The 12,799-nt window shown below is 43.8% G+C and overlaps 2 protein-coding genes across 2 annotated transcripts; both read left to right on the top strand.

Moving 5' to 3' along the window:
- Positions 1-120: 120 nt before the first annotated feature.
- On the top strand, positions 121-6,868 carry mecp2 (methyl CpG binding protein 2). Its single transcript, XM_087781636.1, has 6 exons — positions 121-257; positions 1,857-2,016; positions 2,079-2,299; positions 2,364-2,557; positions 3,495-3,622; positions 3,683-6,868. Exons 1-6 carry the CDS (start codon positions 226-228, stop codon positions 5,240-5,242), a joined length of 2,295 nt encoding a protein of 764 aa, XP_087637762.1. The 5' UTR covers positions 121-225; the 3' UTR covers positions 5,243-6,868.
- A 601-nt stretch (positions 6,869-7,469) lies between these two features.
- On the top strand, positions 7,470-12,589 carry LOC148059374 (uncharacterized). Its single transcript, XM_087781532.1, has 9 exons — positions 7,470-7,729; positions 9,461-9,634; positions 9,691-9,848; positions 10,525-10,723; positions 10,801-10,897; positions 10,978-11,149; positions 11,209-11,252; positions 12,182-12,454; positions 12,530-12,589. The coding sequence occupies exons 1-9, from the start codon at positions 7,470-7,472 to the stop codon at positions 12,587-12,589; spliced, it is 1,437 nt and encodes a 478-aa protein (XP_087637658.1).
- The last annotated feature ends 210 nt before the right edge of the window (positions 12,590-12,799 follow it).

The raw sequence follows: 12,799 nt of genomic DNA, 5'->3' as shown, positions 1-12,799 counted from the left end.
GCTATTTTTATTTTATTTTGAAGATACATCCGATGACTGAACCAGCTATGATTATAAATTGACATCCAGAGAAAAAAACCCATCTCGCGATACTTCGTTGTATTGCCGTCAACCACATAATCTCGCGACGTTTCGAGGATAACATGACAGCAGAGAAGTGGGCGGGGTGACAGCGGGTTTGTTTGGAGGGTTTTTTTTAATATAAAATTATTTATTTAAATAAAAATGGCCGCCGTGGAGAGTGGAGAGCCGAGCATGTAAGTGATGTTTGAATATTTGACACAAAAAGATTATTCCTTTTCACAAGAAGTCGCCATTAGCGTCTTCTAGCGTCCTTTATTTAAGTGCGTTGATTTTTACTTCGGCCTGCCTCGGTGGAGCGGGGTTAGCGGGAATACGTCACCAACTTTAAGCTGTTGTAGCCCGAAGGAGAGGGGCGGACCTGCGCGGATTTCTGACCGTTATCCGCGCACTTTTTAGCGGCTCTGACTTTTTACACAACTCCCGCAGGCCGAGGTCTGCCTCCCCCCCCCCGCCCGCCCCAGCGTTGTCTCGGTGTGACGGTGCTAGCGGAAGCTAGCTCTTCCTGCCATGCGAGTGTGTGACACAAACACGCAGATACAAACAACAGAATGGGTGACGTCAGCCCCCATAAGTGCGCGTGGACACAGGTGTACCGTACACCTTTCGACACCAGCGTGACGTCAGATATTTTTCTTTCTCGGGGAACATCGGTTGAGTGTCCACACGTGGGTGTTACTCCCAAACACATCCATGGAAAAAAAAAAGTCCTCGTGTGCTTCGAAAAGTGCGCGTCAACAACATCTCTAAAGAGTTATGACAGGATTTTACAGAATCGGGTCAAGAGTTCTTGGAGAGTTCGGGTCAGTTCATGTGAGGATTCACTTCAGAAGTCACTTCAGGACCCTCGGAACAAGTCGAGGTCATCGGGTCCAACGGATTCAAGAACCGGTTTCATCTAGTCCTCTCCAGTCTCATAATACTGGGATAAATGGTTTATAAATAAATATGAACTGTCCAGAAACATCTGTCCTTCTTAAACTCTCCACAATCTTTCCCCGGATTCTTATTTATAAACGTTTACCTTCTAGTCAATCGCAATAAATACCTCAGGATCTTCATCTTTGTCTCACAAAATCATTTGAACACTTGTATATCCTTATGTTGGCCGTTTTTATTCTTATTTTATTTCTATAATATATATAAACATCAAGAAACATCTTAAGACGTTTTTATTTGTTCAGGCTTTTCCTTGATTTTCTGGAACTCCTGTTGTGTTATCAGTTTTATCTTGATCTTTAAAGTATATACTTTAATGAATATTGTTTTGATTGTTTAAGCGCTTTGTGACCCTGGTCTGGAAAAGCGCTATACAAATAGAAGTGACTTACTTACTTACTTACATATATATATGTTTTTTTCTACATGACTGGGATCGATACGTTTCATCCTTTGCCTCTTTGAACTTTTTAATTTAAGTGGCATTTATTTTAATTAAATTATATATTAAAATGTGCCACAAACATTAAATACAGACGCATATATTATCGAGAATAATCAACATCAATTATTAAGACCTTAAAATCGTATACTAATAATGGAATTTGTCTTTCTTCGTACATAGTCTCTGACTAGAACTATCTCTTTATTTGCACTTGAGTGATTGATTTATATTATAATTACAATTTTATTACACTTGAATGAATTATCCATTCACTCTGCTTCGACATCTGATGCTAACGTTGCTCTTATATTCAGCTTTGATATCGGGTCTAAAGTTGAACTGAATGAAAAATACAACACTATAAACTCAACAAATTGCAAATGTTTTGTAGAGAAGAGCGTCAACAAATAGAAGAGGAACCCGCAGACCCTCGTAACCCGACCCAAGCGAAGGAAAAGCACCACGGCAAGAGTAAAAAAGTCCGCAAAGAACGCCATCATGCCGACAGTGGAACGCCCTCCGCCGCACAGGAGGCCGGGTCGCCGTCAGCCGTGAGGAAAACGTCAACCAGTTAAAAGTCAAAGCAGCCATTTTAATTTTCTCCATCTTTCAGATGTCGGGGTCGGAGCCAAAGACGGCGGAGCTGGACCCCTCGCAGCAGGGATCTCCGGAGCCGGCAGGTGATAGCGAGTCGGCGACCAGGCAGCGACGCTCCATCATCCGGGACCGAGGGCCGCTGTACGACGACCCCTCTCTTCCTGAAGGCTGGGTCCGTAGATTGAAGCAGAGGAAATCCGGACGCTCGGCAGGAAAGTTCGACGTCTACCTAATCAAGTGAGTCTTTAGCAGACGCCCCGAGTATCCAAGTAATTCCCGCTGACGTTTCCTGTCCCTTCAGCTCGGATGGGAAGGCGTTCCGGTCCAAAGTGGAGCTGACCGCATTCTTCCAGAGGGTCGGCGATACGACCACGGATCCCAACGACTTTGACTTCACGGTCACGGGCCGGGGGAGCCCATCCCGCAGGGAGAAACGGCCGCCGAAGAAACCAAAAGTCGTCCCGACCGTGGGGAGAGGACGGGGCCGGCCGAAAGGTATCGTCAAATCCTCATACTGGACTCAAGCGAGCCTTCTAACTAAATGAAAACCCCTTTAGATTCAACTCTTAAAAAAACCTCTACAGGTCACTCCAGACTTTCCCAACATCTCACACCCTCTCAATGAACTCATGTGATTTCAAAAACCCATTGAAAGTTTTGTGCTGTGTCTCAAATCGCATACCTGCGTACTCAAAGTTAGTATTTTTAGTGCGTCTCAATTCTTAGTATGCGAAATTTAGTGCGCCATGCACACAAAATTGGTGTACTTAAACGCCCAGAAAACTGAGTATGGTTCGATGGACACTAACCACCCTAAACAGCTGCCATCTTAATGACGTTTTAAACGGAAGTTACGTCATATATATATGTATATATACACTTACAGGTGTATTTTCAGCCAACAGTAGAAGGATGACACGTCTTTGCTGATGATACCAGCTTAAATATCTCACGAATATTTCGATTCTCATATTTATTTATTTTTCCAAACTTGCAAAACGTGCTGCCAGCAGGTGTCGATAGCGTTCCAACAGCTGGTTGAAATCATCCTTAAATAGTAGTAGAAGAAGAAGCTGTCGCGTCATTTCCTGTTAGTGTGTAGCAGCAGTGTTTGATTTGAGACATATACTATCTGTGGAGAATTTACGTACTAGTTAGTACGTATACTATCCTGATGCATACTAACTTCTAGTGTACTAAGAGAAGTATGCGATTTGAGACACAGCACTCGTCTCTGTTGCATTGAGAATCCAAACTCTTGATGAATCTCTGTTTAAAGGTGCTTGAAGCTACCGTAATGATGGTGATACGAGAGCAAAGTCAGAACTCTGCTTTCATATATTTCGACATAACATAAACCTTTGAGTAGTTACTGTCATGCGGGTCGTAAGAAACCACCATCAAGGTCAGTTGTTGTTCTGTGTGTGTTCAGGGAGTGGGAAGATGCATCAGACTACTGAGGGCGTCGCCATGAAGCGTGTGGTGGAGAAGTCGCCCGGGAAACTCTTGGTGAAAATGCCGCCTAGCAAGGGCGAGTCGTCCGTCGCCGCCTCTTCCACGGTAAAGTTGAAAAACCTCTTATGTCGTTTGACGCGGATCCTAACCGATGGTGTGTTCCAGATTTCTTCTTCTTCTTCTTCGCTGGCGTCCACCAAGTCTAAACCGGGCCGGAAGAGGAAAGCCCAACCGGCGCCCGGCGTTCCGGTGCAGACGGCCCCGAAAAAGCGCGGCAGGAAACCGACCCTGCTGAAGAAATCTCCGGTCGTCGCCGCGGAACCTTCCACCGTAGCGTCGACCTCCGCCGCCTCGCCGCCGGGAAGCCAGACCTCCAGCTCCGTCTGCGCCGCCGAGCTCAAGAGAAGGACTTTAAAGGAGCCGGCGAGCAAAGCCGCCATCCAGGAAACGACCCTTCCCATCAAGAAGCGCAAAACCAGAGAGACCGTGGAAGAGACGGTTCAGACGCCGGCGGTTTTAACGCCCGAGATCAGGACGAGTTCTACTGTGAAACAGGAGGGGGGTCCGGAGGAGCTCCAGCCCCCCCCGCCGCCCGAGGAACCCGCGTGTTCGGAGGCGGGTCAGCCGCACGAACACAAGTCCCACAAAAAGAAGAAGCACAAGGAGAAGACGGCGGGGGAGTCGGAAGGCGACGAGACCAAGAGGGGCGACAATCGTAGCAGCATCAGTCCATCCAAGAGCCACAAGAGGAAGAGCCGTTCCCCCCACAAACACCATCACCACCACCATCATCACCACCATCACCGACAGCCGGACGCCCCCCCCTCGCAGACCAAACAGCCGCCCCCTTCCCCGACCGGTCAGTCCGCCCCCCACAGCTCCGAGTCGCCCACTCTCTCCAAGCATTCCCTGCCGAGACCCCATCAAAATCCTCCCTCGCAAACCTCACCCACACAGCACCCGCTCCCCAGAAGCCCCTCTTCCAGTTCCCAACTTACCCAGGTCAACAAGCCTCACGCCCAGCCTCAGTTGAGACCCCAGTCCAGATTACACAACCAACCGCCCCTCCTGTCCCAGTTCAGAGCCCCTTCCCAGCCTCACCTTAAAACAGTGGTCCAGTTCAGACCCGGCTCCCCGCCTCTCCCGCAACCCCAGTTCAGAACGCCGGCCCAATTTCAGCTCAGAACCCCCGCCCAGGTTCCCACCCACCCGCTCCCCCAATCTCAGCTCAGAATCCAAAGTCAAGGTCAGGCCCGGCCGTCTGTCCCGTCGCCATCCAGAAGTCAAGGCCCGTCTCATCCCAACACGCCGCCGCCTCAAGCCCCGCCTCGGCCCGACTCCAAACTGCCTTCAGAGACTCTTCCGAGCCGACAGCAACAACAACCCAGACCCCCCTCGGTCAAAGCACACCCTCCGCCCGTCTCTCACCCTCCCTCGCAAAGACCCGTCAGCGAGGAGCCGGAGGATCTGAGCACCACGCGGCCCTCTCGAGACTTTGACCCGGAGAGGAGGCGAGAGACGGCGGGTGTATCGCGAGGGTCCAACAGCACCTCGCCGGCCTCCGGCGCCGACCGACAGGATAGACTGCAGGCGGAACAAGGGGCGGCAGGGGGCGGCAGAGAGCTCAGAGACATTGTCCCCCCGCCGTCGTCGTCGTCCGTCCCGCGGCCCGGTCAAGAGGAGACGGTAGAATCAAGGACTAGCGTCAGCGAGCGGGTCAGCTGATAACCGGGGCGGGCGCTGGTCTGCGTGTACATAATCAAACGGCAGCTGTGGTGTCCCCGCTAGTGTCTGTGGGTAGGAACTGAAGACGCTTTCGACGAAAAAAAAACGACTCGCTTCCAGAAGTTTAGATTCTATTTATTTATTTTTCTGTTTCTGACTGACGATCCACTCTCTTCCGGTAAACATGTCTTCTCACTTCACGACAGGAGGGACTCGGGATCAGCATTTACAGAGTTACACTCCATCGGGTTCCGCTCCGAAGTCAGGAGTTAAATGGTTCCTACAAAAGTCCAAGAGACCTGAAGTCTGACCCGCTTTCATTAGACTCTCCCCCCCAAAACATCATTATAAAACCTAAAGTTACATCGTTGTCGTTTTGGATTTTATCGATCAGAATATTATATTTAAAGTTTGATGTAGTATTTTTATACGTGTTTTAAGCGAGGGCGACGTGTAAAGTCGGGCGACGACGACTTTCTACGAAGTGCAACGACTGCTGCAATACTGGAGAGTGAAACTCCTGATGGATCCTTTTGACTCCTGAAATCCTCTTACTTTCCTTTTTCTTCCACTTTAGAACAAGGGCTACGAATCTGCCTCTCTTAGCCGCCATCTTGACCGTTACCGTGAACCGAGACCCCCCTCCTCCCCTCCCCCCGCAGCAGACCGACCTACTTTTTTTAAACGTGACGTACGAGGTGACAGGAAGTCGTCGTGTCGGGGAAGAGACCTTGAGAGAGCACGGCGAGGCGAAGGGCAGGACCATTTTTCATTCTGATGCTTCAGTTTTCACATTCCTGCACTTTCCCCATAGGTACTGACCACTGCACAGGAGGACACTGTCGGTTTTTACTTTTTACAATCCTGTGGTTGGATCTCATAGTTGCAGCTGGTGTTACCAAATCTCCATGTCCTCTGTTTGACTCTTTTTTTGTCCCCCCCCCCCCTTATGACCATCCATGTTTCCAGTCTGCAGTGGTCAGTACCTGCCAGTAGAGGACGGAAGTGACACTCGCACCACACACACTCTGACTGACCAGTGCAGACCAATAACGACCTATAATAGTTGTAAACATATTGTCATGGTCGACATCTTTGATGATTCTCGTCACGGTTGTTTTTTTTTCATCTTCTTTCGACGAATCACACGTTTCTCCATCTTGGTTCGACTCCAGTCACGACTTCCTGATTCGTGACAAACTGCCTTCAAATCGTGTCGCAATTTTAGGAAGTAACATTTTTTTTTTTTTGCATTCCAGCCAGAAAACCACCGTCATAACAAAAGCCACCTGATGAATGAATGTAATCGTCTCCTACTTCTAACTTCAACTGGAATAACTCAAAAAGTTCTGCTCAACCAAACCGAACAGATCCACGTCGATCTGTCCGTCAAAGCTCTGATCCTGCTCGCATGTTTTCCACACCCCCTGACCCCCCTACCCCCCCCTCCCGCACCGACTCGACCGACGTCACGACCAGCAGCCATGTTGTTGCATGTTGACAGTTTAGTGCCTCCATTGTTGTTTCTAGACTAGTGAGAAGGTTCTGGAGCTAATAAACAGAATCCACTGTAGGCAAATGTATTTTCTTATTTTATATCTAACTAAAGCATTGGTTGTCCCCAAACGGCTTCTGTCTTTTTGTCACGAAAGGCCCCCCGGGGGGCCAACTTTGGGCCCATGAACTCACCAATATAAATGTAGTCGAAGCTAGCTTAATGCTAGCTAGAATTAATGCCATTGATTTTCTGGAACTCCTGTTGTGTTATCAGTTTTATCTTGCCCTTTAAAGTATATACTTTATTGAATATTGTTCTGATTGATTAAGTGCTTTGTGACCCTGGTCTGGAAAAGCGCTATACAAATAAAAATTACTAACTTACATTATATACGACAATGTTGTCAACAGATAAGATCAACTTTACTTATTGATCAAAAAAGGAATTATAGTTAACAACAGCAAAAATAGTACAATAAATAAATGTAGAATATAGTAGATAGAATATAAAAAAACCCGATTTTTTTGTTTTTTTAAAGGAAATCGAATTAATATTATACAATTTGAAACAATAAATACAAATTAAATAAACTTTAAAAAGAGAAACCGCAGACTTTTACTTAAGATATTCACTCAGTTCCATTTACGCTAAGCCTGTGACCTCTGACCTCGCAGCAGGTGAAATTCGCGCTCTGATTGGCTGACAGCAGCAGCAGCAGTCAGGTAAACAATGGACGCTCCAACTCGCCTCCTGATGCTGGTTCTGGTCTCGGTTCTGTTGGATCCGGCGGATGGCTTCGGACCAGAGGAAGAATCGGAGTCTCAGCGCGGGAAGATGGAACTTCGTCGCGTGCGCGGTCTCGCGGCTCAACCCGTGTACGGGGATTGTTGGGCGCGTGCTCTGGTACACCTGGACACGCGCTGCAGGGACATGACGTCAGAGACACAGGGCCAGGTAGCGCTGTCGTTCACACACTGTCACCTGAGCAGGTGAGCGTTTGTTCGAACAATGAAATGTTCTTCATATATAAACAGACCTGAGCAGGTTTAAAATGTTGTAGACGTGCCCCGATATTAAGCAAGAATATATTAAGCATTAAAAGTTTAATATTAAATAATTAATTTATATTGAATTTATATTATACATTTTAGTATTTAAGTATTTTTATTGTGCCTAAGTCAGTGTTTTGGTTTAATATTAGCCGCTTTATTTTTTTAATAAATTGAATCCACCCCAAAAATAAAAATAAAACTACCTGTATTTTTTTTTCATTTTTAAATCTTGATATTTTTCATTTCAAATGCATGTGCAGGTATTTAAGATTATTTTGATTTGGTTCATATGAAACTAACGTCAACAAAATCGCTCTGAACGATGAAAAGGTGGTATTAACGCCCCCTGCTGTTCAAATACAGCATTGCAGCACACACCATTTGATTTGTTCTATTTTAAAATGTTTATATATAGATAGATAGATAGCAGTCTTTTATTATATCCCGAACTCAGGATCATATTATCTTGTTTCAATATTTAACAATTAATTGATATACGTTTATTCCCTGAACCTAAAAATGTGTTGACTCTTGAATGTTAACTATTATTTCACATTCCTGTAGGTTCCACAGGTGATTTAATTTATTTTGATTTGGTTCCATAAAGTGTTATCTGTCTTTATGAAACTCGCGTCAACAAAATCGCTCTGAACGATGAAAATGTGGTATTAACGCCCCCTGCTGTTTCAGAACAGTATGACAGCATACGATGTTTTATTTATTATATCTCAAAATGTTATATATATTTAATTATAGTGTTTTGAACAAGCCCTAAAATATTTTTGTATTTAATATTTAATTATTTTATTCAGTTTGTATACATTTAATCCACCCACAAATACACAACCCTAATCACCCTAAGTGTATTTTTTGATATTTTTATTATTATTATTATTTTTTAATGTTTATTTTGATTCACATTCTTGTAGGTTCCACAGCTGATTAAAATTATTGTTATGGTTCTTATGAAACAAGTGAACAAAATCGCTCCAAATGCTGAAAATGTTGAATTAACGCCCCCTGCAGTTTAAATACGGTATTACAGCAAACTTAGTTGTGTCTATAATTAAATTATTATTCACTATTACTCTATACTACTTTTTACTATTTTTTTGTTTATATGGTATTTTAAATAAGCAGTAATTTACTACTATATTTAGTTTTGTTTACATTTTTTTTATTTAATTTCATATTTGATTTGTTTACATTGAATCCCTGTTTTTAGTGTTTAGTACAATTTTTTTTTGTGAAAACTCGCAAAAGTTAAGTAATTTGTAATTGTACAATAAATGAACTCGAAAAAATTCCGAGTATATGTGCTTATTTAGTAAATATTTGTATTTTAGCATTTCTTTTAGACATCGTTTGATTATATATATATTATAATACCTACTAGTAATGATGACACATATTAATAAAATAAATAATGAACATGTAGCATCATATGTCAAGATTATTTTTGTAAAATACTAATGGATTGCAATTATTATTAATAATAATAAATCATCATTTTGTCTTTTCAATTACCTGCAATGTTTTAATTTTGCCACCAGATGGAGCTCCATGTCACATTTATGACTAAATCATGATTTGTAATGATTTTTTTTTTCTGGTTAGGCTTCACTTGGTTCATGTGATGATCAATTGCTCTTGTCTCGTGTGTCTCAGCTCAGGCAGAGACTTCCCTCCATGTCCTGAAGGGTCAAAGGTCAGCAGGTGTACCTCAGGGATGGACGCCGTGGCCTTCAACGCCTACACAGAGTTCTTCACTCACACTCACTCCATCTGTCACTTCCTGCAGTCGGAGGTCTGGAGGAGTCGAGCCGAGAGCACCATGGACAGGTGAAGACGCTCCTGGACTCTGGTCTCCTCCGACCTTCATGCTCTTCTTCTGTCAGGCTCACAGAAACATCGGCAGGAGTCGCTCAGCAGCTTCAGTCCACCAGTCAGCTGGCGCTGGAGCTGATGGAGGCCCAGAGCGCCGCCCTGCAGGTGCAGCAGGAACTGCTGGACAACGGCGAGCAGCTGAGGGTCACCTTGAAGGACTCCACGCAGGGTTGGTTATCATATGAGAGTATATGGGTTTATAAGAATATTAGGAGGTTGGATTTTAAGATTTCAAATAATAGAACTTGGAATTTTTTTTTATTGAAATTGTGTTGATTTTATTAAGCTTTGAATTATTTTATTTGTTTTAGTTAAAAAGCTCTATTTTTCAAAATAAATTGTTATTTTTTTATACTAACCATTTGATATTGTATTCCAATAATTCAAAATTACATTTTCTAAATTTAATGTTTTTAAATCCATGGCCCTTTAAATAAAAAAATAAAAAAATGTAGATAAATAAATAACAGAGCAACTTTCAGCCAATCATACAATGCGCAGGCGATCACGTGACTGCTTCATTTTAAGTTAATTTTTATATTTAATTTAAAGGTTTACAACTTCCAAAATATTGAATTAAGAACATTTAAATTGGAATTATTGGAATGAGAATATCAAACTCAATGTGTAAACAAAAAAAAAGGATATTTTTGAATGTTATTAATAAAAACGACAAATTCTGCCTCTTTATATACAAATTATTGAATTAAATTATTTAATAAAAATAAATATAAAACTTTACAAAATATAAGTTATTGAATTATTAACAAATGAATTAAATTCTGTTTAAAAGTGTTAAATGTCACTAAAATGCTTCCACATCTAGTCCTGACGTCTCTCTCCAGGTCTGCGGGCGGTTTTCTCCGAGCTGAGCAGCGTCTCCAGAGAGCAGCAGGTGGCGCTGTCCGAGATCTTCAACAGGGTGGCCTTCCTGCAGAGCTTCCTGCTGATGGAGGCTCACAGCGTCAGCTCGTCTCTGTATCACGCCGCCGCCCTGGCCGTCGCCTTCCTCGTCACCTCGGCGCCGCGCTCGTCCAGAGCCAGGTCCACCCATGAGCCGTAACATTATGACCACCGGTGTACTGACCTCTTGACCTCTTCTTACTTCTCTGTGTGTTCAGGCTGGTTCTGTTGGCACAGGTGTGCGTCAACTTCTACCTGGAGAGAAAGATCTACCAGTACGTGATGAGCCTGGATCAACCTGAACACAAGAACCTGGTGAGTTTTATTATTAAAGACGTCATTGTCTGACACTGATGTGTGTGTGTGTGTGTGTTTGTGTGTGTGTGTGTGTGCAGGAGCTGCTGAGTGTGTACCTGAGCGTTCTGCGCCGAGTCATGGTGTGTGTCGGCGTGTGCGTCCTCCTCGGCGCGTGCACTCGCTACAGAGATCCGGTTCAACAGAGTCTGCGGGTTCTGCAGGAGCTCAGGCAGACTCAGAGCAGCCTGCAGGAGGCGCTGCAGCACGCAGGTGAGATTGAGATTGAGAAGCACTCCCTCTTGTGGTCTAAAGTGAAACTGCATCTATAGACGGCTTGAGGAGACGTCAGCGAGTGGAGCTGAAACATCTTCAGGTGAGTTTTCCGAACAGGTCTTACTACTCTCACACCTTCTCCCTCCACCAATCACACCTCTCCTCTGAGGACCTTACCACTGATCTAAGGCCCCTGCTTCTGCAGAACCCCACCTCTGCTTTCACTATTCGTGCGGACCTTCTTAAAGTACCAGGAAATATGTATTTCTAATGTACAGAGAACATAATAAATATACACATTAAAGTCATTTTCAACAAGTACACGGACAATTTCCAAGTATGGAAATTCCAAAAATAAAATGACTATATTATAGTATAGTATATTGCATTTTATATTATATATTCATTGAATGTTCTATTTAAATATATTTGATGCTTTTACCAAATTCTCTCCCTTTTGACGTCACTGGAAGTTTACAAATTAGCTTTTGGCATTTTATATTGTATTTATGTTTAACATAAAATATTGTATACATTAATTATGCGCTAGTATTTATGTATATATAGATATATATCTATATCTTTCTATATATATCTTTTTTTTATCTTCTGAATATATAATCAATATCTCAAAATCTTATGTAAGTAAGTAAGTAATTTTTATTTGCATAGCGCTTTTCCAGACCAGGGTTACAAAGTGCTAAATGTATTTAATACTTACATTTATTATCCATAAAATCTTCCGGACCTCATAAAATTACTTGTTGGCCCAGATGTGGCCCCCAGGCCCTCAGTTTCTAGTCGATACGTTATGAGTTTTAAAATCTCCTCACGGTTGTTTCTACCGTGTACTTGGATAGATGTGAGGGTTTTATTTCAGCACCACGGACAGAGATCAATATTCTCTTTTCATGTTGGACAATCAGCCGAGTATCGATTCTTCCCGAGGATTATTCTTCTTCTGCTCAATAACAACACGTACTTCACTTCTGCGAGTCTGTGGTTCAGCAACAGGCGCTTGTCTTTCAGAAAAGACTGTCGAGGACGGAAGACGTCCAACCGAAGAAGTCTCCGCCCAGAGCCGAAGAGTGGCCCTCATGTCTGGATGGTGAGTATCTACAGCAGGTTCCCCCTTTTTTTTTTTTTTTTCTCATCCCTCCTTCAGTCTCCGGTCACCCAGATTTGACCTTTGACACCAGCCTGGCTGTGACGACCCTCGATGCGTCGCTGAGTCCGGACCGTACTCTGGTCAACTCGTCCTCTTCTGCGCTGGTGTACAGCGTCCTGGTGGAGGACGAGCAGGTGAACCCGACACAAGTCCGTGTGAACGATCCAAACGCTAACCTCCATCTTTTTGTCTTGTTTTCGGGGCGACAGCCGCGTCGCTACAGCCTCAGGAGCAGAAGATCAGAGAAGATTTCAACGAAAAGATTTTAATGTTTTCATCGTCGCAAAATTTTTGTACAAATATTAAAGGATTGTTTTCCACTTGTGTTACTTCTCTGTCGTATGTATTATGACATTTTTTTATTTTTTCACCCCCTCCATTGTCACTCATTCATCCCTTCATCACCTGCACCGTCCTCTTCTTCACTTCCCTCCCTGCATCTTTCTTTCTTTGTGTACAGTTCTCTCGCACCCCTTTCA

The sequence above is a fragment of the Callionymus lyra genome, chromosome 19, assembly GCF_982586985.1.
Source record: "Callionymus lyra chromosome 19, fCalLyr1.hap1.1, whole genome shotgun sequence".
Taxonomy (NCBI): domain Eukaryota; kingdom Metazoa; phylum Chordata; class Actinopteri; order Syngnathiformes; family Callionymidae; genus Callionymus; species Callionymus lyra.
This window is presented reverse-complemented; position numbering and strand designations above follow the sequence as displayed.